The sequence below is a fragment of the Lutra lutra genome, chromosome 9 (genome assembly GCF_902655055.1).
Source record: "Lutra lutra chromosome 9, mLutLut1.2, whole genome shotgun sequence".
NCBI lineage: Eukaryota > Metazoa > Chordata > Mammalia > Carnivora > Mustelidae > Lutra > Lutra lutra.
The window spans coordinates 126456003-126483683 of NC_062286.1; the positions used below are offsets into that span (position 1 = coordinate 126456003).

The 27681-nt window shown below is 42.1% G+C and overlaps 1 protein-coding gene across 12 annotated transcripts in view; it reads right to left on the reverse strand.

Annotated features, from left to right (window-relative positions):
- The window catches only part of PTPRT (protein tyrosine phosphatase receptor type T), a 1067282-nt gene that overhangs the window by 106045 nt on the left and 933556 nt on the right, over positions 1–27681 (reverse strand). For 8 of the 12 annotated variants that reach the window (XM_047746505.1, XM_047746499.1, XM_047746503.1 and 5 more), the window contains one exon: positions 639–829. In XM_047746505.1, the coding sequence (XP_047602461.1) occupies positions 639–829 (191 nt within the window). The remainder of the gene's footprint in view (positions 1–638; positions 830–27681) is intronic. The other 4 variants (XM_047746504.1, XM_047746498.1, XM_047746501.1 and 1 more) reach the window with 1 other exon arrangement.

Below are 27681 nucleotides of genomic sequence, written 5' to 3' on the forward strand. Positions count from 1 at the left end.
ATAATAGTGAGGGGAGTGTAGGAATTCTTTTCCAGGTTGCTGGGATGAAGAAAAAAAAAAAAGGAAAATTTGAGGACGCCACAAAGGACTTTTGGGAGGGATTGGACAGACATTGTGTCAGGAGACCAGAACTTCAGGAGTACTTCTTTTCAAGCATTTTCTGAACTTTGCTGCAAACCTTCTCTTATTCCCCAAGCCTCAGTAACAAGTGCTACTCACAAAGCCCTTTGCATTAGGGATGCTCTGGGGAGGGAGGAGGGGTGAGGAGAAGGTACAGAGAGAGGGAAGACAGCAGACACCAGAGGTGATACTGACTTGGTGGGGGCGTGTAGGATGGGTGTTGAGAACACAGCGGAAGCAAGATAACAAGGCCAGAGGCGACTATGAGCAAGTAGGTCTCCCAGAAATCACTGGCTTTTTTTTTTTTTTTAAACAGGTGGGATGGGGTTTGAGCCATTCTGTCTTCCTATGGCAGGAAGGTATGAATGCAAAGTGATTCAGTAGGTCTGGGTGGGGACTGAGATGGTGTCTCTCCAGCATGCCCCCAAGTGATGCTGACACTGCTGGTCTGGGGACCAGACCTTGAGTAGCAAGGATTTAGCACCCATAAAACCTCTGCATGCTGGTTGGTCTCTTACCTCATATTCCTCCTTGAACCCGTAGCCCTGGCCTCTCTTCATCTGGGTGATGTGCTGTAGCAGGTCAGCCACCCGGATGGCAGGCTGGAACTGGTCCCGGGGATAGCTCATCTCCACGGGGTCGCAAGCCCGGTAGGGGTGAGTCTGGATCGTGAGGGTAGGCTGGGACAGCTCCCCACGGCTGCCATCTGCTTCAAAGAGAAGGAGGCAAAACACGCATCACCTATGAGAGTTTTGTCCTCTGTCCTCCCTGCTTCCCCCAGGGCGGGGAAACTAATTCAGGATACAGGTGATCATGAAGTTGCAGGAAGAATAGAGACATGCTGCTTCCCTCGCGTGGCTGTGGCTGTGGTGGTTGATTTAGAAAATCAAAAAGACAAACCAACCAAAGAACATAACAGCCCTTGGTTTGTTTCTATTCCAAGGGTGCGTATTGCGGACCAGAGACAAAATTCCAGGTTGCTTATCGTCCTCTGTCTTAGTCCTTGATAAGTGTGGTCTTGGCTAATCATGGCCAACCCCAGAACAAGTGAGAAGACAGAAAGCTCTTTAGGAAATGAGGATGCCTGGAAATCATCTCTGGTGCCTGCCTGCAAGCAAGAAGAGCCCCAGGTGTCTGGAGATCAGAGCCACATGTCTGCTCCTGGTCCATTTGCCTCCATCCTTGAGAGGAACTGAAACCAGTCTTGGACCCCCAACTGATAGCAGGAACCCTCCTGACCCATTCAGCTGCTTTCTCTAGCTGTGGGCTCTGCAACAGTGATCACCTTCTGCCTGTGGTCTAGTTTCGTCATTTAACACTCTTGATCCAGAAGTGTCAGTGAACCTTCTTGGCAGGTAAGGAAGCCCAAACCTCTTCCTTTAGTCCGGCCAGCTACTTCTCCCAGGCCTGGGTCCTATGCCCCAACTCCTTTCTCAAGATCTGTACTCTGCTTCATAATTATCTTCATGCCCACTGGGCTGTTCTAACTACCCTCTGCTAGCTTGGCCACCCTGGAAACTAGCCTGCTGGGGCTACATGTGAATTCCCCCGTTCCCCTTGGACCAGAACAACCACATCCTTGCCCTACTGACTCCCTGGCAAGCATACACTGCTGGTCTTTCAGGGCTAGTTCGTCATTCTCACAAACTATCTAGGCTTAGTTTCTCCCACCTCCTCCCAGAGACACAGACAGTCTACACCCTAGACCCTCCTGGTGTGGCATGCACAAATTGAGAACTGTCATATTTGATGTGACTCACCCCAATATTTTCAGGATCTACAAAGTACCCCACTGAGCCCATGCCATGTTTACTCCGGAGGCTTTAGCATATGTTCCTGACTTTCTGCAACTTGTCTTTTCAAAATTCATGTTTCCTTTAGCTTGTCTGTTGCTCATGTCACAATAATCCCCCAGACATTGATTCTGTATGTAAAAGGGAAATTTTCTTTGTGACAGCAAGAGCAAAACTGTTCCAAGCAAGGAAAGGACTGCTAACGGAAAGAGCTAGAGTGTACAGGTTTACGTACAGGGGAGAAGGGCCCAGGTGAGATGTTAGCACAGCTTTCCTGACTGCCCAGAAGAAAAATACTGCTTACTTCTTCTCCTGGGATTGTAGGAAAGAGGTAGCACATCTTCACCCGCATTGTTTAAATGTAGAGCTTTACAAACATGGGTGTGGCTACCCCTCTCCACCACACCCGTGGGATCAGGAGTCAGATTTATTGAGAACTCACTCTCAATGTGCCAGGGACTGTGGTAGGCACTGGCAATGCACAGCACACAGATTTCACCCTCAAGACTTGATCGTCTGGTACAGCAGACCGACCAGAAGAACCATCTGAAGCAGGAGAACAGAAGCTGGAGAAGCCAAGCACATCGAGGGAAGAGCAAGGAGGCTGGGATGGAGAGAAGGTGGTGGGTGGAAATGTGAGGGGGCAAAGCTGTAAGAGATGATGAGAGGTAGGTCAAGGAGGCAGTAAATGGGTGAAAATCTCCAAGCCAGTGGGAAGATGCTGAAGGCTTTTAAGAATTCCTCTCTTTAAAGAAACGATATAAATATATTTTTTGCAGGTGTCCCAGCTGTCATAAGTATGAGGCCTCCTTCCAGGGACCATCACTCCTGTGATGCTATGGTGGACCTGGGGATGGAGAAGGGGCACTTGAGCTTGCTTCTCTAAATGCTGTATTTCACGATCCCCAGGACAGCAAGAGCTGGAGTTGGTGCCCAGAGCCCTGTGAGTGTCTCCCATCTAAATCACCAGTGCATATGGGAACAGATGTCCTTGGAGACCCATGGTCTCCCAAAGGTCCTGGGGTGTGGATTGCCCAGGAGGCTGGCTCCCTAGCAGAGAAATGCATCTTCGGAATGGGCACCTGGCAAATTTTGTAGGATGCCAAATGTTCCCCAAACCAATATGGATATTATCCCTAAACACATTGCTAGACAGACTGTAAACTTGGTGTCAGCAAAACCAACACTGGGATGGAAAACAAATGCATTTGAAATTTAACAACTTGTATCGCTGTAACATTTGTAATAACATCAACGCTGGTGCTAATGATGCTATGAAGACTCAGAACCAAGGGGCTTTCAAGGTTTATTAATTCAGCTCGGTTGGACTCCCTTTTCCAATGTATCTTACCTCACCTATTCCCTTATTAACCTCCGATAATGCAGAAGTGATGCCTTTTATCACACCCCATTTCACCAGACGCACTATACTTAATTTCCCATCATTAGGTTTAATGAAAACCCAATTTCACAACTCACTTCTCTCAGGAACCTACAAGTAATGCTACGTTTTTATCAGCCCCAATTAAAAAACGTTATGATGTTCCTATTCGAGAGGGAGCCTTAAAAGTAATGTGTAATTCGGCTGCTAATTCAACAAGGGCGCTAGAATTCACATGCTGCTCATAAAATGTAACTCAAACCAGCTGGCCCAGGGAGAGAACACTGCTCATTTTTCTCCTCACCAGACCCTTAATTTTCATGCCATTTCAACTTCCCATGCATGGGTCTTGCATGTTTATTTATTACATAATCATATTTTGAGTGTCTTCTGCACCTTTTCTATAGCTGTTGCCTAAAGCCTGTGAATTCCCCTGGAACTCCTGTGGCTGCCTGTCAGGGGATTGTGGGTGATGCATATGACATTCCCCATCACCACTGTCCCTTACCAGTTCCCTTCCCGTCTGGACTTCACTTTTCTATTTTTTTTTTTTTTAATTCCCCCCGCTACCAGTCATTATTGATCTCCCTCCAGCTGCAGCCACATATTTCCAATTAGTTGCTAGGAACTGCCACTCCAACTGGTTAACAAATATTTACTGAGAACCTATATTGTGCAAAGCATGGTGTTAGACACCACTTATATACAGGAGGGTGGAGGAAAGTGTGTTCAGAGGGAGATAAGCATGCCATAGCCCTTGCAGGAAAGAAGAGGTAAGGTGTGCATAAACAAGTCTAACAGAGGTGGGAAGGGACAGGTGCCCAGGAGATTGGAGGGGGGTGTGCCGCAGAGCTGGGAACCCCAGAAATGTTTCTCAAGCTTTAGGCACTCACACCCCACCTCTGTGGTTTTGGCCACAACTATGTACAACCTGCATCAGCTCTGTCTGATAGAACTTCCCAGGATGATGGAAATGGTCCATATTTGTACTGTGCAGTATGACAGCCACTAACCCCAGATGTCTCCTGAGCATGTCATCGAGGCTAATGTGACCGAGGAACTGAATTTTAAGTTTTGTTTAATTTTAATTCATTTCAATTTAAATATCCACATGTGGCTTATGGCTACTGTATTGGGCAGCATAGATTTAGAGAAAGAAAAAGGGAACTAGCACTTGAGTCACACAATAGGGCAGAGGTCTATTGGAGGCCCATGGAAATATAACACAAGCCATATAAGTAATTTAAAATTTTCTTTTTTAAAATTTAAATTCAATTAGCCATCATTAGTTTCAGATGTACTGTTCAAGAATTTATTAGTTGTATATAACACCCAGTACTCATCACATCATCTGCCCTCCTTAATGTCCATTACCCAATTACCCCATCCCCCCACCCACCTCCCCTCCAGTAACCCTCAGCTGACCTCAGCCGCAGCCACTTCTTGCTAGACACATCTCCAAAGGCAAGGGAAACAAAAGCAAAAATGAACTATTGGGACCTCATCAAGATAAAAAGCTTCTCCACAGCAAAAGAAACAGTCAATAAAACTAAAAGGCAACCTACAGGATGGGAGAAGATATTTGCAAATAACATATCAGATAAAGGGCTAGTATCCAAGATCTATAAAGAACTTATCAAACTCAACACCCAAAAAAACCAAATGATCCAGTCAAGAAATGGACAGAAGACATGAAGGGACATTTTCCCAGAGAAGACGTGCAAATGGCCCAGAGACACATGAAAATACACTCCATGTCACTTGGCATCAGGGAAATACAAATAACATTTTCTTATAGCAATGAAGTAAGGTAAAAGGGATAAGTGAAATTAATTTCAATAATACATTTTATTTGATCCAATCCATGAAAGAGTATTTCAACATAGAGTCACTATAAAATTATTAATGACATATTTTACTCTCTATTTTTAAAAGATTTTATTTCTTTATTTGAGAGAGCATAAGAGGGGAGAGGTCAGAGGGAGAAGCAGACTCCCCACTGAGCAGGGAGCCCGATGCAGAACTCAATCCTGGGACTCCAGGATCATGACCTGAGCTGAAGGCAGTTGCTTAACCATCTGAGCCATCCCAGCCATCCCTATTTAACACTATTCATGCTAGGGCTTTGAAATACAATGTGCATTTTGCACTTACTTTAGTGTAGTCTCATTTCATTTCAGACTAGCCATATTTCCAGGGCTCAACACCGACAGGTGACTGGCGGAAGGTGCAGGTGGACATAGACTTATCCAGAGCCAAGTCAAGTGCCAAAGAGAGCTGATTTAGAGTTACAGTGAACGTCAAAGACCCGATCTATTGGAAGGCAGCTCTAGGACAGCACTGCCCAATAGGGTGTTTTACAATGATGGACGTGTTCTACCTTTGCACTGTTCAAGGTGGTAGCCCCTAGCCCGTTGTGGCTATTGAGCAACTGAAATGTGGCTTGTGTGACTCAGGAACTGAGTTTTTACTTTACCTTAATTTCAATTTAAGTTTATATAGCCACACGTGGTCTGTAGCTATAGTACCAAAGAGTGCATATCTATACGAGTATGTCTTAAATTTTTAAAAAACCAACGTCCTACATTTTTAAGCTTTATTTCATTATGAATGATAATAAAACATAAAATCATGGGTGCAATATGCCAGTTTTTGTTTCATGCTCACTAAGAGACACTTGAAAATTTACCTAACAATTTTAAAAACAGCCTGGCCACCTCCTGTGAGATGAGCATGACCTTGGTCAAGAGACGACAATGTCTGAGCTCAGGGCTTCATCTATAACACAGGGAAGGTTGGTGTGAAAGATTTTAAGAGAGACCGCCCACAAGCATGTGGACAATGCCTGGCTTCTGTTAAGTCGTGAAGAAATATTAGCTGCTATAATGTTGGACAAGCTCTGCTGTTCGGCATTAGAGAATCTCAGACCGGCGAGGCATCTGGGGAGTCTTTTAGGGCTTCTCTCCTTCTTTCCTTCATGACACACTCCATGGTCATCTAAATATCTTATTCCATTCCTGCTGCTACTGCCCTAGTTCAAGTCCCCATGACTTGACTATTCCAATCAGGTTCCTCACGGATCTTTCTGCCTCCATGGTTCTTTCTACACAGCTTTGATTAAGTCATTCATCTTAGCAGAAGCCTCCGCAGCGTCCAGACAGAATTTCTTCACTAGCCAACCAAATTCCTATAGTCTCTATTTCTCATTTCATCCATCACAATTCCTCTCTATCCATGTGCCCATTAGGGCAGGAGAGCATGAAGAGTGGTTGGGTAAGTATCTGGAGACTGCTCACTGAAAGGGGAGAGTCTAAGCCTGGAGAGAGAGCTTGAGGTGGGGATGAGGCTGGCTCACTGGCTCAGAGTGGAGACGTGATTAGCTCAAACACAGTGGGCGCTGTGGCAACAGCAGGTGTCAGGGTCAAAACACAGAATCTGAAGACAAAATCTGGCTTCAAATATGGGCCTTACAACTTTCTAGCTATGGGATGTCAGATAAGCTACTAAGATCTTTATTTGTAATTGGCATTAGAGATGGCGATGACCATCAACACCATCTAAGAATGTCGCTATAGCTATGAAATGGGATCCATTGGAAGAAGCCTCAAGGTAGCACCTTGCCAGCAGGCAATGCCTCAACCGCATCATTCCTACCAAATATCAGTAAAGCCTCAAGAAAATAAACTTGTAATAGCACTGAAATCGAAGTCTGAACCAGCCTAGCATCAGAATTTGGGAGGAATATCCATTAATCATGTCAATATCACACTGACTATGTGCATAAAGATGAACACTTCATTTTGTCAAGATTTCTTAAAAATCTCTGAAATCATATAAAATCACCTTTCGCCTGATTCAACATAGGGGAATTTTCCCTCTGGAGTTGAAAGAGATTGCAGTTTCTTTGGTGAAGCTTCAGATGAAGTAGTTGGCTTGTGTTCAGGAGCCCTGTTGTAAGAAAAATGTATTCTGTACTTCCAAATTCTGGACTTCAACTAGGAAAAGTGTATAGACTTGTGACCCCAGAGGCACAGTAGATCTACACTCCCATTTCATAGCCACTCGGGATGTGCTCTCACTCGATGGAATGGTAGATGAACTAAACTTCTCTTCAAATATGAACCTTACAAATAGTCATAACCCTTCCAGGCATGGCACCTGGCAACCTCTGCTCTGTTTTCTGTTGTAACAGTTGCTTTTTCTGGAATGTAAATGTATATGTAATTATACAGCATACAGTGTTTTAATGACAGTGTTTTTTCACTTAGCAGGAGGCTTCTGAGGCTTTTCCATGTTGCAAATAGCAGTAATTTGTTCCGATTGCTACATTTCATCACCAACACTTGTTTGGTAAGGTTTTATTAATTTTAGGTAAACGTTATTAACTTTAGGCATTCTAGTGGTTGTATGGTAGGATCTCATTGTCATTTAAATATGTGTATTTTATGTACCAGTTTGACATTTGTTTTCTTTCTTTGGGTGAGGAGTCTGTTCAAATCTTCTGCCCATTTTTTTTTAATTGGGTTATTTTATTATTGAGTTGTAATCATGATATAGGCCCTTTATCATATATATTTTTTGGAAGTCCTTACTCCCAGTCTGAGGCTCTCCTTTTTATTTTCTTAATAGTGTCTTTTGATGAGACAGGAATCCATCAAAATCCTAGAGGAGAACATAGGCAGTAACCTTTTCAACATCAGCCACAGCAACTTCTTTCAAGACACGTCTCCAAAGGCAAAGGAAACAAAAGTGAAAATGAACTTTTGGGACTTCATCAAGATAAAAAGCTGCACAGCAAAGGAAACAGTCAACAAAACAAAGAGGCAGCCCACGGAATGGGAGAAGATATTCGCAAATGAAACTACAGATAAAGAGCTGATATCCAAGATCTATAAAGAACTCCTCAAACTCAACAAACATAAAACAGATAATCACATCAAAAAATGGGCAGAAGATATGAACAGACACTTCTCCAAAGAAGACATACAAATGGCTCACAGACACATGAAAAAATGTTCATCATCACTAGCCATCGGGGAGATTCAAATCAAAACCACATTGAGATACCACCTTACACCAGTTAGAATGGCCAAAATTAACAATGCAGTAAACAACATGTATTGGAGAGGATGTGGAGAAAGGGGAACCCTCTTACACTGTTGGTGGGAATGCAAGTTGGTGCAGCCACTTTGGAAAACAGAGTGGAGATTCCTTAAGAAATTAAAAATGGAGCTTCCCTATGACCCTGCAATTGCACTACTGAGTATTTACCCCAAAGATACAGATATAGTGAAAAGAAGGGTTATCTGTACCCCAATGCTCACAGCAGCAATGGCCACAGCCGTCAAACTGTGGAAAGAACCAAGATGCCCTTCAACAGACAAATGGATAAGGAAGATGTGGTCCATATATACTATGGAGTATTATGCCTCCATCAGAAAGGATGAACACCCAACTTTTGTATCAACATGGAAGGGACTGGAAGAAATTATGCTGAGTGGAATAGTCAAGCAGAGAGAGTCAATTATCATATGGTTTTACTTACTTGTGGAGCATAAGGAATAACACAGAGGACATTAGGAGAAGGAGAGGAAAAGTGAATTGGGGGAAATCGGAGGGGGAGACAAACCATGAGAGACTGTGGCCTCTGAGAAACAAATTGAGGGTTTTAGAGGAGAAGGGGGTGGGGGGTTGGGTGAGCCTGGTGGTGGGCATCATGGAGGGCACGTATTGCATGGAGCACTGGGTGTGGTGCATAAACAATGAATTCTGGAACTGAAAAGAAATTTTAAAAATTCTTTAATTAAAAAAAAGAAAAAGCTTTATTTTTGATCATTCGAATTTATCAATTATCTGCTTTTATGGTTTGTTATTTATTTGTTTATTTTTTTTTGGTCTTGTCTGAGAAATCTCTGCCTAACTCAAGGCCACAAATATTTTCTCCTGTATTTTCTTCTACCTTCTCTCTCTTAATTCTAACCAAATGCATAGGGTTGAACTTGTAAAACTAATAGTAAGTACAAGGCCACCCCACTGTGCCACATTTTGCCAAGCTGAAATGGACATTATATACTTGGCAATTGACACTGATACACTTAGTTACTTGAAGTAACACTAGTCTGAAGGATAGAAAATACATGCTTCACCTTTTTCTAATTTCCTTTTCTGGGCTTGAAGAATCAAAGACTAAGCAATCAAATATGGGGGGTTGGGCACCTCTGAGCCCTTTCTTCTCCTCAATCACATTCACAGGGGTCTCTGATGTGGCAAAGACAAAAGAAGGAGGATAAAGACCTTTATATCCCAGGAAGCAGAGTTAGTATTGGGAAACCAAACTGGGAGAGGAACAGCCATGGGGAAGGTGGCTTCTGGATTCACTTGCTCCTTCTGATAGAGATCAATCCTCCTCTTAGTGGGGAGAACATGAATTCGTCCTCCACAGTGGTCATATCAGATGGAGGGATGGTGTCAGACAGTCTGCAGAGGGATGGAGCCTCCGAACATCAATCACTCTTCCTGCTTAAACCACAGGAAAAGCGTTCCCGCTATCGGGGTAGTGAGGACAACCATGAGAATCTGCCTGTTCTGTTTGCAGCAAACACCAGTCCTGGAGAGATCTCTCCTCCTTTTTTTTAAAGGTAAGTAAGCAGAAACAAAACAACATGGTCTTAGGACAATTTACCATATTAGAAATAAGGAGAATGACACTCTGAAGGCTGAGAAAAACATAATTTTCAAAAGAGAAAAAGCAGCTAGTTTTGACTATTTCCCTAACCACCATCTCCTACCTTCTTCCTTGCCAGCAAAGCCCTCAAATTAGTTTAGGTGTCCACACATTTTCCATGTGACTCAGGTGGATGACCCTATTCCCAGATCTAGGAGTAAATCTTGATGTCCTTAAGCCAATCAGGTGCTCTTAACCTCTTTGCCAATTTTTAAAAAATTTTTAGTGAGATAGGAGGGGCTTTCTATTAAGGGACTTCTCAGAGAGTTTCTCTTACTTCTAAGGTTATTGAGGTGGCCCCTCTCTCCCATTGGACATTATACCATTTGTGGGTTTGATGCTTGGACTTGCTAAAGCAATCCTATATCCATGAGGACAGTCAAGCTGTAGGCAATGCCAACACGACATGGCAAAGTGGGGAGCTTGTCAGGACTTCGTCCTTAATGACACTCTCCGGCATCTCATTCAACCAACCCTGGAGCCTGCTCGAACTCTTGCCTTCCAGTTCTGTGAGCGAACACAAGGATTTGTTGTTTAAACCAATTTGTTCTTGTTTTTTTCCCCCCCCATTACCGGTATCTCCACCTACACATCAGTAAACAGAAATGCATTTTAGACTGTGTGCATTTTGTTGGAAACAAAATTCAAGAAAACACAGAAGAATAAAGGAAGCAAAAGACGAATGAGAACAGATTTTTCAAAATGTGGATCAAGAAGCAACTAGGTAAAAAAACTCGCTGGGTGAGGAAAGGGAAGATTGTAGGGAAAGCAGAAAGCAAGAAGCATTATTGAAGTGGACACTGGAGTCTGTAATGAGAATATGTAACAGGCAGAGACTGGAGGTTATACCTGAGAACCAGGAGGCCTCCATGTCCTGTGTGCCTATCTGCTCATGCACGCTCATGTGTTCAGCCACCAAAAAGTCATTTTCCGAGAACAGAAAACAGGCACAGAAAAGACAGATAACTGGTGTTACTAGAGAAGAGAGCAGAATAAATGACACAGAAGCTATAATAAAGGATATTTGTAAAAACAGCTCTTTGGCAGAATAAAAACCACAGTCTTCAAATGTAAAAAGTTCTCTGTGTACAACTTAAAAACTAAACAAATTTCCTGATGCTTCTGCTTAAATACTACGGATGAAGGAGCACTTAGATAAACATGTAGGCTGGAAAAAAAATGGTTATCTAGAAAGGAAAAGAAACTATGCTTACTCGATGTTCTGTTGCCCAAATTTAAATGCCAGAAAGTAACTGAAGAAAATTTTTGAGGGATAAAGGCCATGAACCCCCCGAATTGTACACAGACATAAGTTGTTTCTTCATTTGTGATGCTCCAGGAAACATTCCCGGCTACTCAAAGATTCAGAAAGTACACCTGTGCTGATTCTTTTCCAGAGGCTTGGGGAGGTGGAGAATTAAGGTGAGGGGAGTAAAAACCCTGTGATATTGAAGGAAATCATGTTATAAGATAATGGATTCATTCAACATCGAAGCCAGTTAAACACAGATAGGATCAGAAAAACCAAAACCAATATGAATAAAAAAGGATGAGCTACAAAAATGAATTCTTAAAGAGAACATAGGTTAAAAAAGTCTGATATAAAACTTCTTGGCGGGGCACCTGGGTGGCTCAGTGGGTTAAGCCTCTGCCTTTGGCTCAGGTCATGATCCCAGGGTCCTGGGATGGAGCCCCACATCGGGCTCTCCGCTCAGCAGGGAATCTGCTTCCTTCCTCCTCTCTCTGCCTGCCTCTCTGCCTACTTGTGATCTCTGTCTGTCAAGTAAATAAATAAAATCTTTAAAAAAAAATTCTTGGCCAAAACCTGAAATTTCACCAAGAAAAAGGAGTGGATGACTGATACATCACCAGGAATATGAGTGTTAACAACTGCTCTGTCTTTCATACACAGATAATTGACACATACTATTTTAGTCTTGATCTTAGGTCAAGGATCTAATTTCAAGCATGGATGTGCATATCTAAATGTGAATGGACAGATTTCCAACAGAGGTGAAAACAAAACAAAATAAAGCAAACCCCAGACCTCTACTCTATGGGTCTGGGGTCTACAATTCAGACGACTTGGGTGGTATCAAACTACAAACATAGAAACCAACATTATAAAACCTTCTGTCCTGAAAAGCAAATGAGAAACCAGGGTATGGAGGTGTTTTCATAATCCGAGACACGCGAATTCCCCCAGAACCAAACTGCTTCCACTAACAATGAACTCAGAGTGGGAAAAAATAAGATGTAAAGAAAGACAAGCTAAAGAAAGGGGAGAGATGGCGGATGTGGCACATGGAGAAATATGCCTCCCAAGAATTGAAAATAACACAGCAATCAAAGAGGCCATCAAATAAACACATTTAGAGGGATTAAAGAGAAAACGGGAGGACTTGGAACGGCGGCAATAGTGCAGCACGTCACGAGAAAAGGTGGAGTGGCTCTGAAAAGCACAAACTTCACTTCGAGAGATGAGACATAGTCATTGAAAGGAAAATATAAGTAAATAAATATAAGAACAGATGTTAATGGAACACAATGGAAGATAAACACAGAGGCTGGAGAAAAGCAAAAGCGGGCTCTTTTCTTCGAAAACATCAATACATTAGAAACAAACTTCTACCAAACATGATTAAGGGGAAAAAATAAAAAGAGACACAAGCCACTTGGCAGTTGCTAGAAATTGGTGGAGTACTTTTGTCGCATGCTGGAGCGGTGAGTGAGTCAACGCCTGGGAAAACCAGGAAGCCCATCCGAAGACATGGATGGATGTGACCAGGGCCAGAAGTCCTGTACCAGCCCACCACCAGAGCACCAGCTTCTTTTAAGCGCGAAGTTTTAATTTTGAGATAATTGTAGATTCTCATGCAGTCCTGAGAAATAACACGGAGAAGTCCCTGATACCTTCCCTGTGGTCTTCTCCAACATTAACGTCTTGGACAGCCACAGAACCTGTCACAGCCAGGAAACCGATGCGGACACGGTCACTGAGTGTAGTCAGATTCTACCCATTTTCCACACACTTGGGTGTGATGAGTGTGTTTCCTTGTATACAGTATTATCACATGTGTAGACTTCTGTGAGTACTACCCCAGCCAAAATGCAGAAGCGGGCACAAGGGTCCTTCACGTAAGAAGACACTAGCCTTTGAGTTCCTCTCTTGTCTCTGGGCTGAAGGCTGGTTACTGGACCCTGGGTGACTATCACACTAATAAAAAAAGAAGGATCTCTCGGTGAAACCTTTCCTGGTGCTCCTTTAGCCCAGGGGCCCACAGGGCAGCCACAGTGGCTCCTCATGTTGTGCACTGCTCAAGGCTGGAATGTGTCATTTACATGAGAGCCTTGCTCTTGTGACCCATGCCCTGTTAATTAAGAGCCACCAGTCTTTTTCTGTTTGAGTGACCAGTGATTGGATTCACTGTGTTCGTTTTTTGTAAATCATACAGTGGAAAGATTCAGCTATGCAGTCTAGAGGGAAAGGAAGAAGTGAATTGTTAGTCTGTGGACTTAGTGTCCACAATGGGCCAGAGTTAGGAAGGGAGACCTCTGTTCAGAGTCTCTTCTGTGGGTCAGAGGATTGGACCTGTGATGAGTTTTGTTTCAAAGGAACAGACCACTCGAACTTTGACTAGCAGAAAAATACCACATAAACAGATAATGAGATATGTATCTAAACACTTTTGTAAATGGATGATAAAGTAGGGTAGAAAAACTGGCTGGGAAAGAATGGGTTTCTGGGCAGTGTCTTACTTGTCAGACGAGAATGGCACCTGTATCAGTAAGAAGAAAATGAGGTCACTTAATGTTGGAAAGATCAATATTATTGTGAATTTCTTTAATATTATCAGCAAGAAGTTCCGTATATGGCTCTAGCATGTTAATGTAAATAGAATATTCAAAATAACTTTGAAGAACACATTTGGTTGGTTACTTGAAGTAGAAATAATAAAGAAAAGTGAATAGCATGGTTCTGATATTCTTGCTGACATGAAAAAAAAAGGGTGATGTTCAGATGGCTTTGGGGAGGAGTTTGAGCAGAGGGAAAAGACGGGTTGTATGAAGAAGGATGTATGTTATACACAGAGGGATTGTGCTGCAAGCACGAGAAAATTCAGGTGGCTCCTGCAGGTCATTTCTGTGTTTGGTACAGTGACAACCAGCATAAATAAGAATAAATAAAACTGGGTATTGGTTGAGCCATGTTGGATCACCTGCCCCCATCCCAAAACCATCGTTTAAAAGAAAATCTGGGCTATAGATGATGAACTTATCCTCAAAGTACACCTTAGCTGGTTGGGATTGCTACCAGCTGGGGCAGTCTTCCACCTTGAAAATTCTGGAGTGATTGAAGAATCAGATATAATGAGGGAAGAATGATTCCAATTAGAAAGGCTGAGAAACTCCCATCATTCCCTGAAGAGAGCAAAGTAGTGAAAAGTATAGACTTCACAAAACACACCTAAGTGAGAACCCTGACACTGCCCCTTACTGGCTTTGTGACTTTGGGCAAGTTACTTAATTTCTCTGAACCACAGTTTCCATAAAAGCTTTCTGGATGATATTGCTGAAAAATGAAGATAGAAAGGGAAAACCAAACATTGTGATTTATAGTTGTTAGAACACATCTGAGGTCAGCACTAAAGAAGGGATGGACATGGCCAAGACCCTCATATATGCTACCCCTCTCTTTCTCCATAACATCTGAAACAGTGTCTTCACACTTCCTTGAATCCCCTCCTCTTTCTCCATGTTCTGCTCTCTACAGTGAGGCATGAGTATTGTTCAGAAGTCCAAAGCTGAGCATGTCACTTCCCTGCTGAACCCATTTATGGGCTGTCCTTCCGCTACATTCCTGATCATTATTAGTATGGCCTCAAGGTTCTGACTGGTCTAGTTTCCACTCTCTCACTTGCTCCTTCTATGTTTCTCTGCCCTGTGCTTTCTAGGTCACAGACATGCACATTCTTGTCCATCTGAGAAACTGTACATGATGTGTTATTCTCCTGGAATGGTTAACCCTCTTGAACCTTCCAAGGCCAAGTGGACTCCTATTCATCCTTCAGAACACAGCTCAAAAGCCACTTTCTCTTCTAGAATAGACAAACTGATCATGGTAGGAAAAAATAACAGAACTATGGTCACCTATTGGGAGGAGTGGGGGCAGGGTTTGACTGGGAATGGCCATGAGAGGTCTTCCTGCCCTGCCTTTGTATTATTAGGGGTTTGGGTTGCTCAAGTGTATGGAATTGTTGAATTCATGGAATTGAAAGCTTAGGATCTGTGTATTTCTTTGTATGTAAATTTCACCTCAAAAGAAAAGAGCACACATGGAGCCTTGCATTGCATTGATATGCATAGTGCAATACTGGGGGAAAAGGAAGTGTACTAATGTCTGAAATTTCCTTTGCAATGAACAAAAAGTCAAGAGGGATTGAGAGACCAATGATGGGAAATAGGTGATAAAGTAAAAATGTTAATAGTAAAATTTAGGTGATGAGTAGCAGATGGGTGTTTACTTAAAAAAAAAAAAAACCACCAAAAACCAAAAAACTACTAACTTTGATGAATGCTTGAAGATATCAAGGAAAACATTCCTGTCTGCCTCTCTCCCCATCTGAGAGTATTGTCTTAGATCCTAACAATATCACCTTCATGAATCACAATGCATCTTCTTGAACACAGATATCAGGTCCATGAATTACAATAATTAGGTTATAGGTTGAATAATTAATAGTAAAATTATTCAATGTCTAGTATCCTTCTCTAGACTGTAAGCCCCATGGAGGCAGGTGCCATATCTCTGTTGTTTCCTGCTGTATCTCTAAGATCTAGCGGTTGCTCAGTAAATATTTGTTTGTTAAGTATACCTGCCTCTCTAAAATCCATCCTCCAACTTGCTGATAGACATGATGCCTGTTTTCAAGGTTCATCTCTCATGCATTTTTACATCAATGGTGAGAGTAGCAAGATCTTCATTTCCATCAACCTTGATGGGTACAGGGACAAAGAAGCCACATTTATCTCAAATGCATTTCTTCCCCAGATAGGCTACTGGTGATTTTAGTTATACCCACATCCAATGTGCTTCTCTAATACTGAAGGCTGTCAGCTTCCCTATAACTCCAGCTTGGGCTGGACATGACCTGGAGTTTCTCATTGTCCCCACAGTTGTGCTCATCCTAAAAATGGCCAGCCCAGCATTTGGTGTTGTGTATGTATCACTACACTCTAAAACCCCCATTCTCATAGGAAGATGTGTGATGAGAGGGAAAAAAAAAAAAAATTAAATAATGCCTGACACCGAAAACATGGCTTGTCTTATTTTCTCCCTCTCATTCATCAAAATCGTAATAAGACAAAAGTATGCAAAATAGTTGCAGAGTAATACTTAGCCAAACTAGAAAAACTCGATTTTGACAGGTTTTACAATCTTCAGGCTGACAGGTGACTTTGTCTTTCATTGATGTGTAAGATGGAGAAAATGAAATGACTAAACTTGTCTGGGAGAGGAAATTTAAATGTGCAACAGCTGTTTGAAATGAGTTTACCATTGTACTGGGTGGATAGCAGTCTGCTTTCTCCATTTCAAACTATGTCCCGGATACTTAAGCAGTTTGTAGATATAATAAACCACTAAGACAACAGAGCATTAACAGAATGGGAATAGCACAGTATTGGTGTTACAAGACCTGAGTTTTCATCCTGGTTTTGGCACTAAATTGTCTAGCACAATTACTTTCACCTTTGTGGATTTTTTTTTTAAGAATTTACTTATTCATTCATTCATTGAGAGAGAGAGAGAATGCATGCACACAGGGGAACAGAAAGAGGCGGAGGGAGAGCAAGACAGAGAGAATCTCATGTAGACTCTGCATTGAGTGTGGAACGAACATGGGGCTCAATCCCAGGATCCTGAGATCATGACCTGAGCTGAAACCAAGAGTCAGATGCTTAACTGACTGAGCCATCCAGGTGCTCCAGCTTTGTGGATCTTAACTTTAAAATCAAGGAGTTGGATTAGACTATTGCTTCTCAAAGTTTAATGCACATTATCTGGAGATAGTATAAAATGCAGATTGTGGTTCAGAGGGCCTGGAATGTGACCTAAAAGTCTGCATTTGTAATGAGCTCCCAAGTGATACTGATACAGCTGGTCCATGGACCTGTACTTTCAGTAGCAATGGATTAGAAGATCTCTCTAAGGGAATTTCCAGTTAAATACAATTTATGTATTAACAGTTCTAGAGTTGCTCATAAGAAAAGCAGGGGCTTTGGGATGGCTCATTCAGCTGGGCAGCTAATTCTTGATTTGAGCTCTGGTCATGACCTCAGGCTCCTGGGATCAAACCCCACGTTGGGCCCCTCACTCACCAAGGAGTCTGCTTGAGATTCTCTCTCTGCTCCCCACCCCCCAACTCAGAGAGAGCAAGTTCACTCTCTTTTTTCCTCTAAAATAAATAAACCTTTACAATAAAATAGGCAAACACTATCCTTTCTGCTCTTAGTGAATGAATGAGGTACTATAGCTTAGTACTGTTCAAAACCCACCAAACACAAATTTTCAAGCAACCAGAGCTGACGGCCTTTGCTCTGGAAGAACAGATATCCAACAGTTCTCTCATAAGAATTAACAAAGCAGGGGCGCCGGGGTGGCTCAGTGGGTTAAAGCCTCTGCCTTCAGCTCGGGTCATGATCCCAGGGTCCTGGGATCGAGCCCCGCATCTGGCTCCCTGCTCAGTAGGGAGCCTGCTTCCTCCTCCTCCTCTCTCTCTCTCTCTCTGCTTGCCTCTCTGCCTACTTGTGATCTCTGTCTGTCAAATAAATAAATAAAATCTTTAAAAAAAAAAAAGAACTAACAAAGCAGTGTGCACCAAATTTGTGAACCAAGCAATGCACAAGCAGTGTTGTGAATGAATAAAGCACATCATGGTTTGGCCTAGCAGCCCTCAGCTGCTGAATGACAGAAGCTGATCCCTGAAATGGCAACCTACTTTCTTTGATACAGTGGATCCCCATCCTGGTGCTGTACCAGGGTCACTGGAGGAGCATATGAAATAGAGATCCCTTAGCTTCACACTCCGACCCAAGAATTCAGTAGCTTTAGTTTGGGCCAGCCATGTTTGGGAACTACTGTTATAACCATATGATGGGGGGAACAGGGCAATGACTTGGGGCCAGAAAGGAAATTTTGACTCAGTTCCTGATGGAGAGACAGCAAAGAAGAGCAGCTCCACAAACCAGCTTCTCCAGAATCCCAGTGGCATCTTCTCATGGTAATGAAGGTATACAAGTCACAAGAGAATCACTGTTTTAGAAAAGCAGCCTCAGAATAGAATGGTAAAACTTTAAGGACCCCTGAAAGCTGCAATGAGAAGTTTTCACCATAGTTCATTTTCTTTCTCTCTCTTTCTTTCTTTTCTCCCTTCCTTCCTTCCTTCCTTTTATTCTTTTCTTTCTTTCTTCCTTTTTTTTTTTGTCTATAGTAATGCATCAGAAGAACTGGGGTAAATGCTAAATCCACTACCTATTAAATAAAAGGGTTTTGGTAAATTATCATAACATCACACAGGTTAAGCCATGTAGTAGTTATCTAATGCTACATAAGAAATGACCCCCAAATGCAGCAACTTAAAATAACTAACATCTACTACCTCCCAGTTCCTGTGGATCAGAAATCTGAGTGCAACTTTAACAGGTACTTCTGGCTCAAGGTCTTTCCTGAGTTGGGTGTTCAAGCTGTCCGTTGTGACTATGGTTGCATCTGAAGACTCAGTGGGGTGGAATCCAATACCAAGTTCACTCATGTGATTGTTGGAAGACTAATTTTCTCATGGGATTTTGGAGTAATGGTCTCAGTTCCCTGAAGGCCGTTGGCTGGGGAGCTCCCTCAGTTCCTTGTCCAATGGATCTCTGTACAGAACCACCCCCAAAATGGCAGCTGGCTTCCCACAGAGCAGGTTAATGCAAGAGTGAGAGAAGGCACCCAAATGGAAGCTACGGTCTTTTTATAACTTAATATTGAAAGTTATATCCTAATAGTTTATCATATTCTATTATTAAAAGCCAGTCACTAGACCAGCCTACATTCAAAGGAAGGGATTTTTACATGAATATATTAACAGGAGGCAAGAATTATTGGGACTATCACAGAGGCTGCCAACCATAAACTCCAATGTCACTCCACAATGCCTTTGTGAAAGCACCCCACCTAATGTAAATGAGAGAGGACTTAGAGACATTACAGCAATATGTGTATAAGAGTATAATAATTTATTTCAAGGAGTCCAGTGAAAACTCTCCAGCTAATTTTATTCAGCTTTGCCAAGTGTTCTGAGCCTTTCAGTTAATGAAGGTTCTTTAATTCTTGCAAGGTTCCAAACTACCCTCTCTACACTTTTCCAAAGATTTTTCTCACCATCTGATACTTCAAGAGAAATAAATGGTTTAATTTTCCTTACAACATGAATTGCCACTGACAACAATCTTTAATCATTAAAGAGTTAACAGTGCACTTTGAATTGCTTTACCCAGATAAAAAATTCATTCCCTAAGTAAATGAATTAGCCACATAATTGACAGTCAATTCCAGTAATAAAACACTAATTAAGTGATTCTGCTAAGTAAAAAGTACAATGTGATGAATTTGCTAAACAATGGCCTAACTAATAAATTTTCATGCTAAATAAATGGTTTGGAATGGTGACTAAACACTCACCATGTCTAGGGTCAGTCAAAAAAGCAACTATGCTTTTAGAAAACAATGACAGAAGTGACCAGCTTCTGTCAGCTAGGTACTAGCTAACATCCTTAACAGCACTACACTGGGCTCCTTGCCAAGCAAAAACCAAGTGAATAAGTGTGAATGGGACAGATGTACTAGATTCGGGGATTGGGGGGCAGGGAAGTCCCTATGGGTATAAAATGGGTGAGTGGCCTGAATGAGAACTTGGAATAGTCTAGTATAGTCAGATTGGAGTCATAGCACAACCCAGTATTGGGCAAGCAGAGGCAGGATTCAATGTTAGACCTTACCAGGCTAAGGTCAGAATCAGCACCAAGGAGAGATCCTGGGAGCAGTGGCTTCGGGTGAGATTTCTATAGACGGATATATGTTTTATCATGGACAAGGACGCTGAAGGTTATAAAGTTTGCTCTAGTGTGGTACCTAAACAATGAATTCTGGAACACTGAAAAGAAGTTAAAAAAATAAATAAAAATTTTAAAAAGTTTGCTCTAAGCTTCAGAAGGCTAGCATGGCAGTGGGACTCAGTCATCATAGGTATAAGAGTATGTGTTGTCCTTTAGAAGCATCTTGGGTTAATCCCATTTGCAACGGTGTTTTTTGGAAGGATTTAGATACAGAGATGTCCATGCTTCCCTTGGGCTCCACTCATTTGGATTTTCAAATCCTATACAATAAAGAACAGTGCAGACTTTTCATCATTAAATCCTTGTTCTCTGGACCCTTGAGCTGGAACAGGGCCTTGGTTTCCTTGCTTTTCCTTGAACACATCAGGGACCTTGGGGGCCTCTAGGAGGAATATCTTTTCCTGATTTTCCCAGACATTGGGAAGATCCATAATGAAATAAAGTTGGAGAAGGGCAAGCCATGACTGGCGTGGGGAAATAAAAATATTAGAAGCACAAAGCCCTCTGGAAGAGAAAGAGAAGGTCATGAGACGAGGGGCATCAGGGGCTGCATAGGAGCTCTGAAGAGTGCTCCTTCTGTTTTCCAGGACTGCGCTGAATGGAGTCCAAGGAAGCCAGTATTTGGTGTCGAGCACTTTTAAATTAATTATGAAGACAAAGATACCAAGATTAGAGCTTCTAAGAAATGGAATTGCCAAGTGTATCCTATATGTCTTTCTCAGACTAGTGCAGTGGTCTCCCCTCTGGTTTCCTCATCCCCACCACTGGATCAAAACCTGAGTAATCTTAGTCACCTCTATGTTTAATGGTTCTTGTTTTCCCAGCAACACACAAGAACAATTGGTTGAATACAGAATAGTTAAAAGTGAATCATTGTGATCCATCTTGATCACAAAATTGACACAGTGATTCATTCAATAAATAGTGATCAAGCATATATCATATGCCAAGTACTAGTCTCCAGGGGTACAGTGTAGACAAAAACAGGCACCATCTTTGCACTTGGGAGCTTACAGTCTAGTGAAGAAGGCAGACTTGAAACAAAGAACTCTTCAATGAATAAACATTTGTGTACATGATACTTGTGATACATTCTGGGAAGGACTAGAACACAGTGCTAGTAGAAAAAAAAAAGGTCACTGTTTAGATAGGTGATTGGGAAGCCCTTCTAAGTTGACAGTTCATCACAGATCTGAAGGATAAATAGGGGCCAAACAATGAATGACAGCAAGAATATTCTGCGAAGAGGGAATAGAATTATGAAAGTCATGATGTTGGAAAATACTTAGTGTTTCCAAAGCATAGAAAGAAAATCAATATAATTGGATTATAGTGAGAAATCCAGACAGTGGCCAAAGATGAGACCAAAGATACAGACAGGAATAAAATTATTCTGAACCTTGTAGCCCATGAGATATATTTTAGCTTCATCCTTGGAACAATGGGAAGCCAGTGTCAGGCTTTAGCTGAGCAGTGGCATGATGAAATTTGCATTTTTAAATTGCAGAACAGGCTAGGCAAGTAGCTATTTTATAAGTAAAGCATAATAATGATATTGAATTGTTAGGCAATCCTCTGCTGATGATAAGTTTGAAAGGAGAGTGATGGGACAAAATAAGAAGGGTTACTGATGAGAGGGCCCAGGGACAATTTGCGAGTGCATACATTTGCTAGAACATAGCTGGCTGAAGATTAGTGGAGGGCCACATAGGTCTTCACTGTAGCAGCAGCAGAAGTGACTCTGCTAGTCTGGAATGACTCTCTACTTTCTGAGCCTCTGTCTCATCTGTAGATCTGAGGGAATTTCATCCTACCTAGATCAAAGACCCTGAAGATGAAAGGGGTTTTCACCTTGGAAAAACTGAACTGACCCAATGAGATATTAGCTGAATAAGGATACTCGTTTTAAAAATCAAACATGTTCAAGTATTTCAGGGCATCAAACTATCAAAATATTGACTGATCAAGAAAATATGGAGCAAGGAGGAAGTTCCTTCCAACCAGTACTTCCGGATTTAACAACAGTCCCAGGAATGGAATGTCACAGAGTATCCATTTGCTTACCACCTGCTTCACTACAATGAGTTGGTTACAGTAGCTGGGTTGTAGTGACTATTAATTCTGTGATCAGGTATGTGTGGATGTGAGTGTGGGTATGGATGAGTATGTAAAATAAAATTTCCATGGGCACCACTATTGTGTGCTGTCCCTTTCCTTGAATCTGATATATGCAGAGACAATACTTATTTTTTACTGTTCATATTAACTACCACTCCAGTAACATTCTCCTCATTGTTGCTAGGATGATCTTTCAGAAATTAGACTCAGTCTTGCCCTTCCTCTTCTTAAGATCTGTGTTAGCCCCTTGCTGAGAACATAATAAATTTCCAACTTGCAGATTTACAAGATCCTTTAAGGCGGGGCGCCTGGGTGGCTCAGTGGGTTAAGCCTCTGCCTTCGGCTCAGGTCATGATCTCAGGGTCCTGGGATTGAGCCCCGCATCGGGCTCTCTGCTCAGCGGTAAGCCTGCTTCCTCCTCTCTCTGCCTGCCTCTCTGCCTACTTGTGATCTCTCTCTCTCTCTGTCAGATAAATTAAAAAAAATAAAATAAAATAAAAAGATCCTTTAAGGCATAGTCCTTGATTACCTTTCCCAGTTAGTCTCCCACCACTTAACCTCATGGAACTAATGCTCCAAAAGATCAGAACCCTCCTGATTACAAGTCTGAAAGAAGGGACTTCCTGAGAAAAGGGTCAGGGTTGGCTTGACTTCAAGGACAATCAGCACCTTGAACAAAGACCCCTAAGTTTTATCTTCGCTATTCACATTTTCTCTCAGGCCCTATGGAGAAGTTAACATAACTGATGTGTTTCAGACACCGTATTTTAGGGAATATATTTACACTTACAAGGAGCTATACAAGAGAGCAAAAGCTCTTTCTAGATTTTGAAAACCTTCAAAGATGCTGCTAGACCATGTGCTAGTAATGGAAGAGTAATCAACCTAACCAAGGTAGAAACTGGAGATCTAGAAAATATTCCTATTATTCTTGATTATATCAACCACATAGGCTTTCTTATACCTCTGTACCCTTGTACAGAACAGTGAAGTGGTTTATCTCTAAGATTACCACCAATGATTCCTGCCTTTCCTATAGGCATATGCCATCTCCCTGATTGAGAGGTAGAGTCTGTTTCTCCACTCAGGCTGGCTGGTGACTGGTTTTAATAATGCTAAGCCACAGAAGTGATGTTAGCCAGTTCTGGCCAGCAGAAGTGGCGCCTAGATTTTAAAAGGCCGGCATTCCTCGTTGGCTTTCTTGGAACACTCACTCTGGGGGCACCAACCATTATGTAAGAAGTCTGATTGCCCTAAGTCTGCCATGCTAGAAGGGAGCCTAAGTTAGATGCACAGGGAGAGAGCAATGCCAGCTAGCCCCAGATATTCTAATCATTTCAACCCAGGAGTCAGATGTGCAAATAAAAGCGCTATTCGGGCATTCTATCCCTAGCAGATGCCACTTGAGGAAAAACTGAGGCCCCAGACATATGGACCTCAGATAACTGTCCCAGTCATTTCCAGCCATTAAAGTTATTCCAGCTGTCTCCTCATTTTCACACAGACACAAGATATCCCTGCTGTGCCTTGCCCAAACTCCTGGCCCACAGAATTGTGAGCAAAATACAATGATTGTTGATTTAAGCCATTAAATGGTGACATGGCACATTATAACAAACCAAAGAACAATGACACATTTCTCCCTTTCTGTCTTGACAAACTCATACCACTCATCCTTTAAAATTCAACTCCTCCATGTTTTCCCTGATAAGCTGATACAGCCTGAGAAGCCTAGCTCCACTTCCTACTGATATTCTCTGAACTCACTTTGCTTCTTCTCACCTAGTAAACCAACGTGGTCCAAACCCCTTCTTTTCACCTAGTAAGTGAGTCTCGATAACTGAAGAAACAGCTCATCTCCCCAAAACAAGGGGTGTAAAGAAGCTACCTCTTCATGACCATAGAAATTGGATCGACGTAATAGGTGCCCATTGTCTCCCAGAACCTTCCCAGGCAACTGATGTTCCCATGGCTGCTTGTGAGGCTATCCAGCCAGTGGAGAACCACAGTCTGTTGCTATGTCTGCTTCTTGTATTTACTACTGTTTTTGGCTTTTTCTGCTGGCAGAGCAGAACGCAGTCCATCTGAGTTTTGCCCATATTTGTGTGTGGTCTGGAGACTGCCAATGGGTCTTTTTTCTTTTTCCTATGATTGGAGGAATGACTGTATCACATTCCCAGACCAGCCAATAGTTGACCACTTGGGGATATTTTGAGTAGCAGCTCCAAATTTTGCAGGAACTATGAAAAGGGTCTTGTAAAATTCCTTTGGTGTTGGCAGACTAGGGATTGGTGGCAGGGGGTGGGAGACATATTAAGATCTGGATATCAACCAATTGGCAAAAAAAAAAAAAATTCTTTGATTCCTTTGTCTGCATATACTCAATTCTGAATGCAGAAAACAAGATGATAGTGTATAGTGTCTGCTGAACCAAGGTCTCTAAATATTCCTTTTTATTCTGACTTAGTTATAGGATTGCTTTGTTTGAGTCATGTCTGTCTACACATCTGTCCAGTCATTTATCCATTCAACTAAATAAGCATTTTTTTTTGGTATCAGTTCTGTGCCACACACCATGCTATGTGCTAGGGATACAATTATATGCAAAACATTAATGGTCCTCCTGTCTTGGAACCTGGCATCTGTCAGAAGGGTTGGACCTTAAACAAACACATTCAGAAGATGAAGTCAGTGGTGAGAAGAAAAGGGGAACAAAATTCTATGAAGCACCGAATAAAAGAATCCAATCTGGTCTGGGGAGAAAAGGGCTAGGAATGGAGGAAATCTGTGAGCTGAGATCTAAAGGAGTCAGTTAGGAAAAGAGTATGGGTATAGCCAGATGAGGAGTTTGGAAAACATTTCTGTTAAGTGCTAGAGAGTAAATAATTTAGGTTTTGTGGGCTAGATGGTCTCTGTATCCATCATTAAACTCTACTGATACAGCACAAAGGCAGCTATATATAGACAGTTTGTAAACAAATAAGCATAGATGTGTTCCAATAAAGCTTTATTTACCCAAACAGAGAGTGGGCTGCATGTGGCCTATGGGCTGTAGTTTGTGCACCCTGCATGAGACAGAGCAATCGCATGGACAAAGGCCCTGTGGTAGAAGGAATATAGAAGAGGTGAAGCACTGAGAGAAGAAGGTAATATGACTGGAGCTCATAGAGAAGGAGGCAGTAACATGTGAGAGCTTGGGAGAGGTGGACAGAGCAAGACCTGTATGTAAGGTAAGGATGAGAACTTTGGTTTGTAGCTTAAGAATAATCAGAAGCTGTAGAATTGTTTTAAGTAAGAGAAGGATGAGGCAGCATGTTCCAATTTGCGTCTGTTAAGAAGAACATGGACTAGAGAATGACACAGATGAATATGATGATTATTTAGGGGCTGTGGATCTTATTGAGGTAAGAGATGGTGGTAACTGGGACAAACATGGAGGGAGTGGGTGTGGATGGAAGGCTTAGAATAATCAAAACATGGTGTAGAACCTGTTATTGAGGGTAAGGGAAAGGAACTCATCAAGATGAGTCTGTACTGTATCTCCGCTGAATGTATCCTTAATGTTACATTGAATGCATCTCCACTTGCTTTGGTGCTAAGGAACTGAAACCTTATTTTCATTTTCAGCCTCTACATAATTAGGAAGTCAACTTGCATGGTTGGTGAGGTGGAAAGTAAATCACTTAAAGAGAGATGAAGCACATGGCTAATGGGCCAGGGTGGCTTCCCTTCACCAGACACCACTCTCCTTGCAGCTTCCCACACATATCTCTACCAGAAGAATCATGCCACATCACTGCTGTTTGCCATCCCTGCGGGCTTTTTAAGGGAAGAACTGCCTTTTTCTTGTTAATGTCACCAACACTTCCTATTCTGGTTGGGGGATCTCCTCACTTGAAATCTATACACTCTAGAGGTAGGTATGGGTGAGAGATATATTTGATGTAGTGTGGGTAGTTCTCTCAGTTGAGTCAGGAATATCTCACTGAAAGTCAGCCTGAATAACTAAACCTCATGACACCATCCTCCAGAAATACATAGGGCACCATACAGAGAATAGTGAGGATGGTAATGATGGGGACAGACAGATTTTGCCTGTCCTTGGCCCTGATCTTTTCTTCCACTTCCTCAAATGCTACTTCTTTTTTTATATAATTCTTTATTATGTTATGTTAGTCATTATACAGTACATCATTCATTTTTGATGTAGTGTTCCATGATTCATTGTTTGCATTTAACACCTAGTGCTCTATGCAATACATGCCCTCCTTAATACCCATCACTGGGGCTTACCCATCCCCTCACCAATTCCCCCGCAAAACCCTCAGTTTGATTTCCAGAGTCCATAGTCTCTCATGGTTCATCTCCCCCTCTGATTTTCCCCCCTTCATTTTTCCCTTCCTTCTCTTAATGTCCTCCATGCTATTCCTTATGTTCCCCATATAAGTGAAACCATATGATAATTGTCTCTCTCTGTCTGACTTATTTCACTTAACATAATGCTACTTCTTAAAGATGTTCCCGTTCCAAACCTCTACTTCCTGTTTATACCTCATACCTACTGCCCATCTCTTTGGCAAAAATTTTAGGTGGGCTCCTTGAACTGTGTGATGGATCCAACCCTACAACTATTCCTTCGTCAACTTTCCAAGATATATAGATCCACTCCCAACCCACTAACATATATCAGACCTCAGTTTCTTTCAATTTCTAATTTGAATCAGAAAATTCTACTTTGAATATTGAGACTCCATCATAATCCAGACTAAGTAGAAAGCCATGAGGCTACCTAATCCACTAACTTCTTCACATACTCTGAGTTCCATCTCAGAGTCCAGGTAGATGACCAGAACTTTCTGCATTTGGATCCCATTCACACAGTCCCCTTTATAGTCCCATGTTTTGCCCCTCAGTTGTGACTGCTTTTCTATGGGTACTCCTAATATAGGAGTCCTGGTTCAACATTCTGGCTCTTCCACTAACTTGCTAAGTGACCCAAGGCAATGTGTTTCATCTCAATGGGCCTCAGTTTCCCTATTCATGGCAAAGTGTTCAATCACCTTGTGTATATAGTGCAGCAAATATATGTATCTCTAGGCTGCACTCCTCCACTGAGCTCCAGGCCCACAGATTCAGCCGCCAACGTGACATCCCTTCAATGACTCAACAGCACCTCCAACCTAACCCTTCTAGATGTAAACTCCCCCTCTTCTGCTCCAAATCTGGCCTCTTCCTGTGTTCATGATCTCATTTAATGTCATCACCACCCACGTAGGCTGAGTATGAGCAGAAAAGAGAAGATTTTGGACTAAGCTCTGGGGTACTTCAATGGTTAGAAGATGGAAAAAAGAGGAAGAATGGATAACAAAGAAGGAGGAGAAATGGCT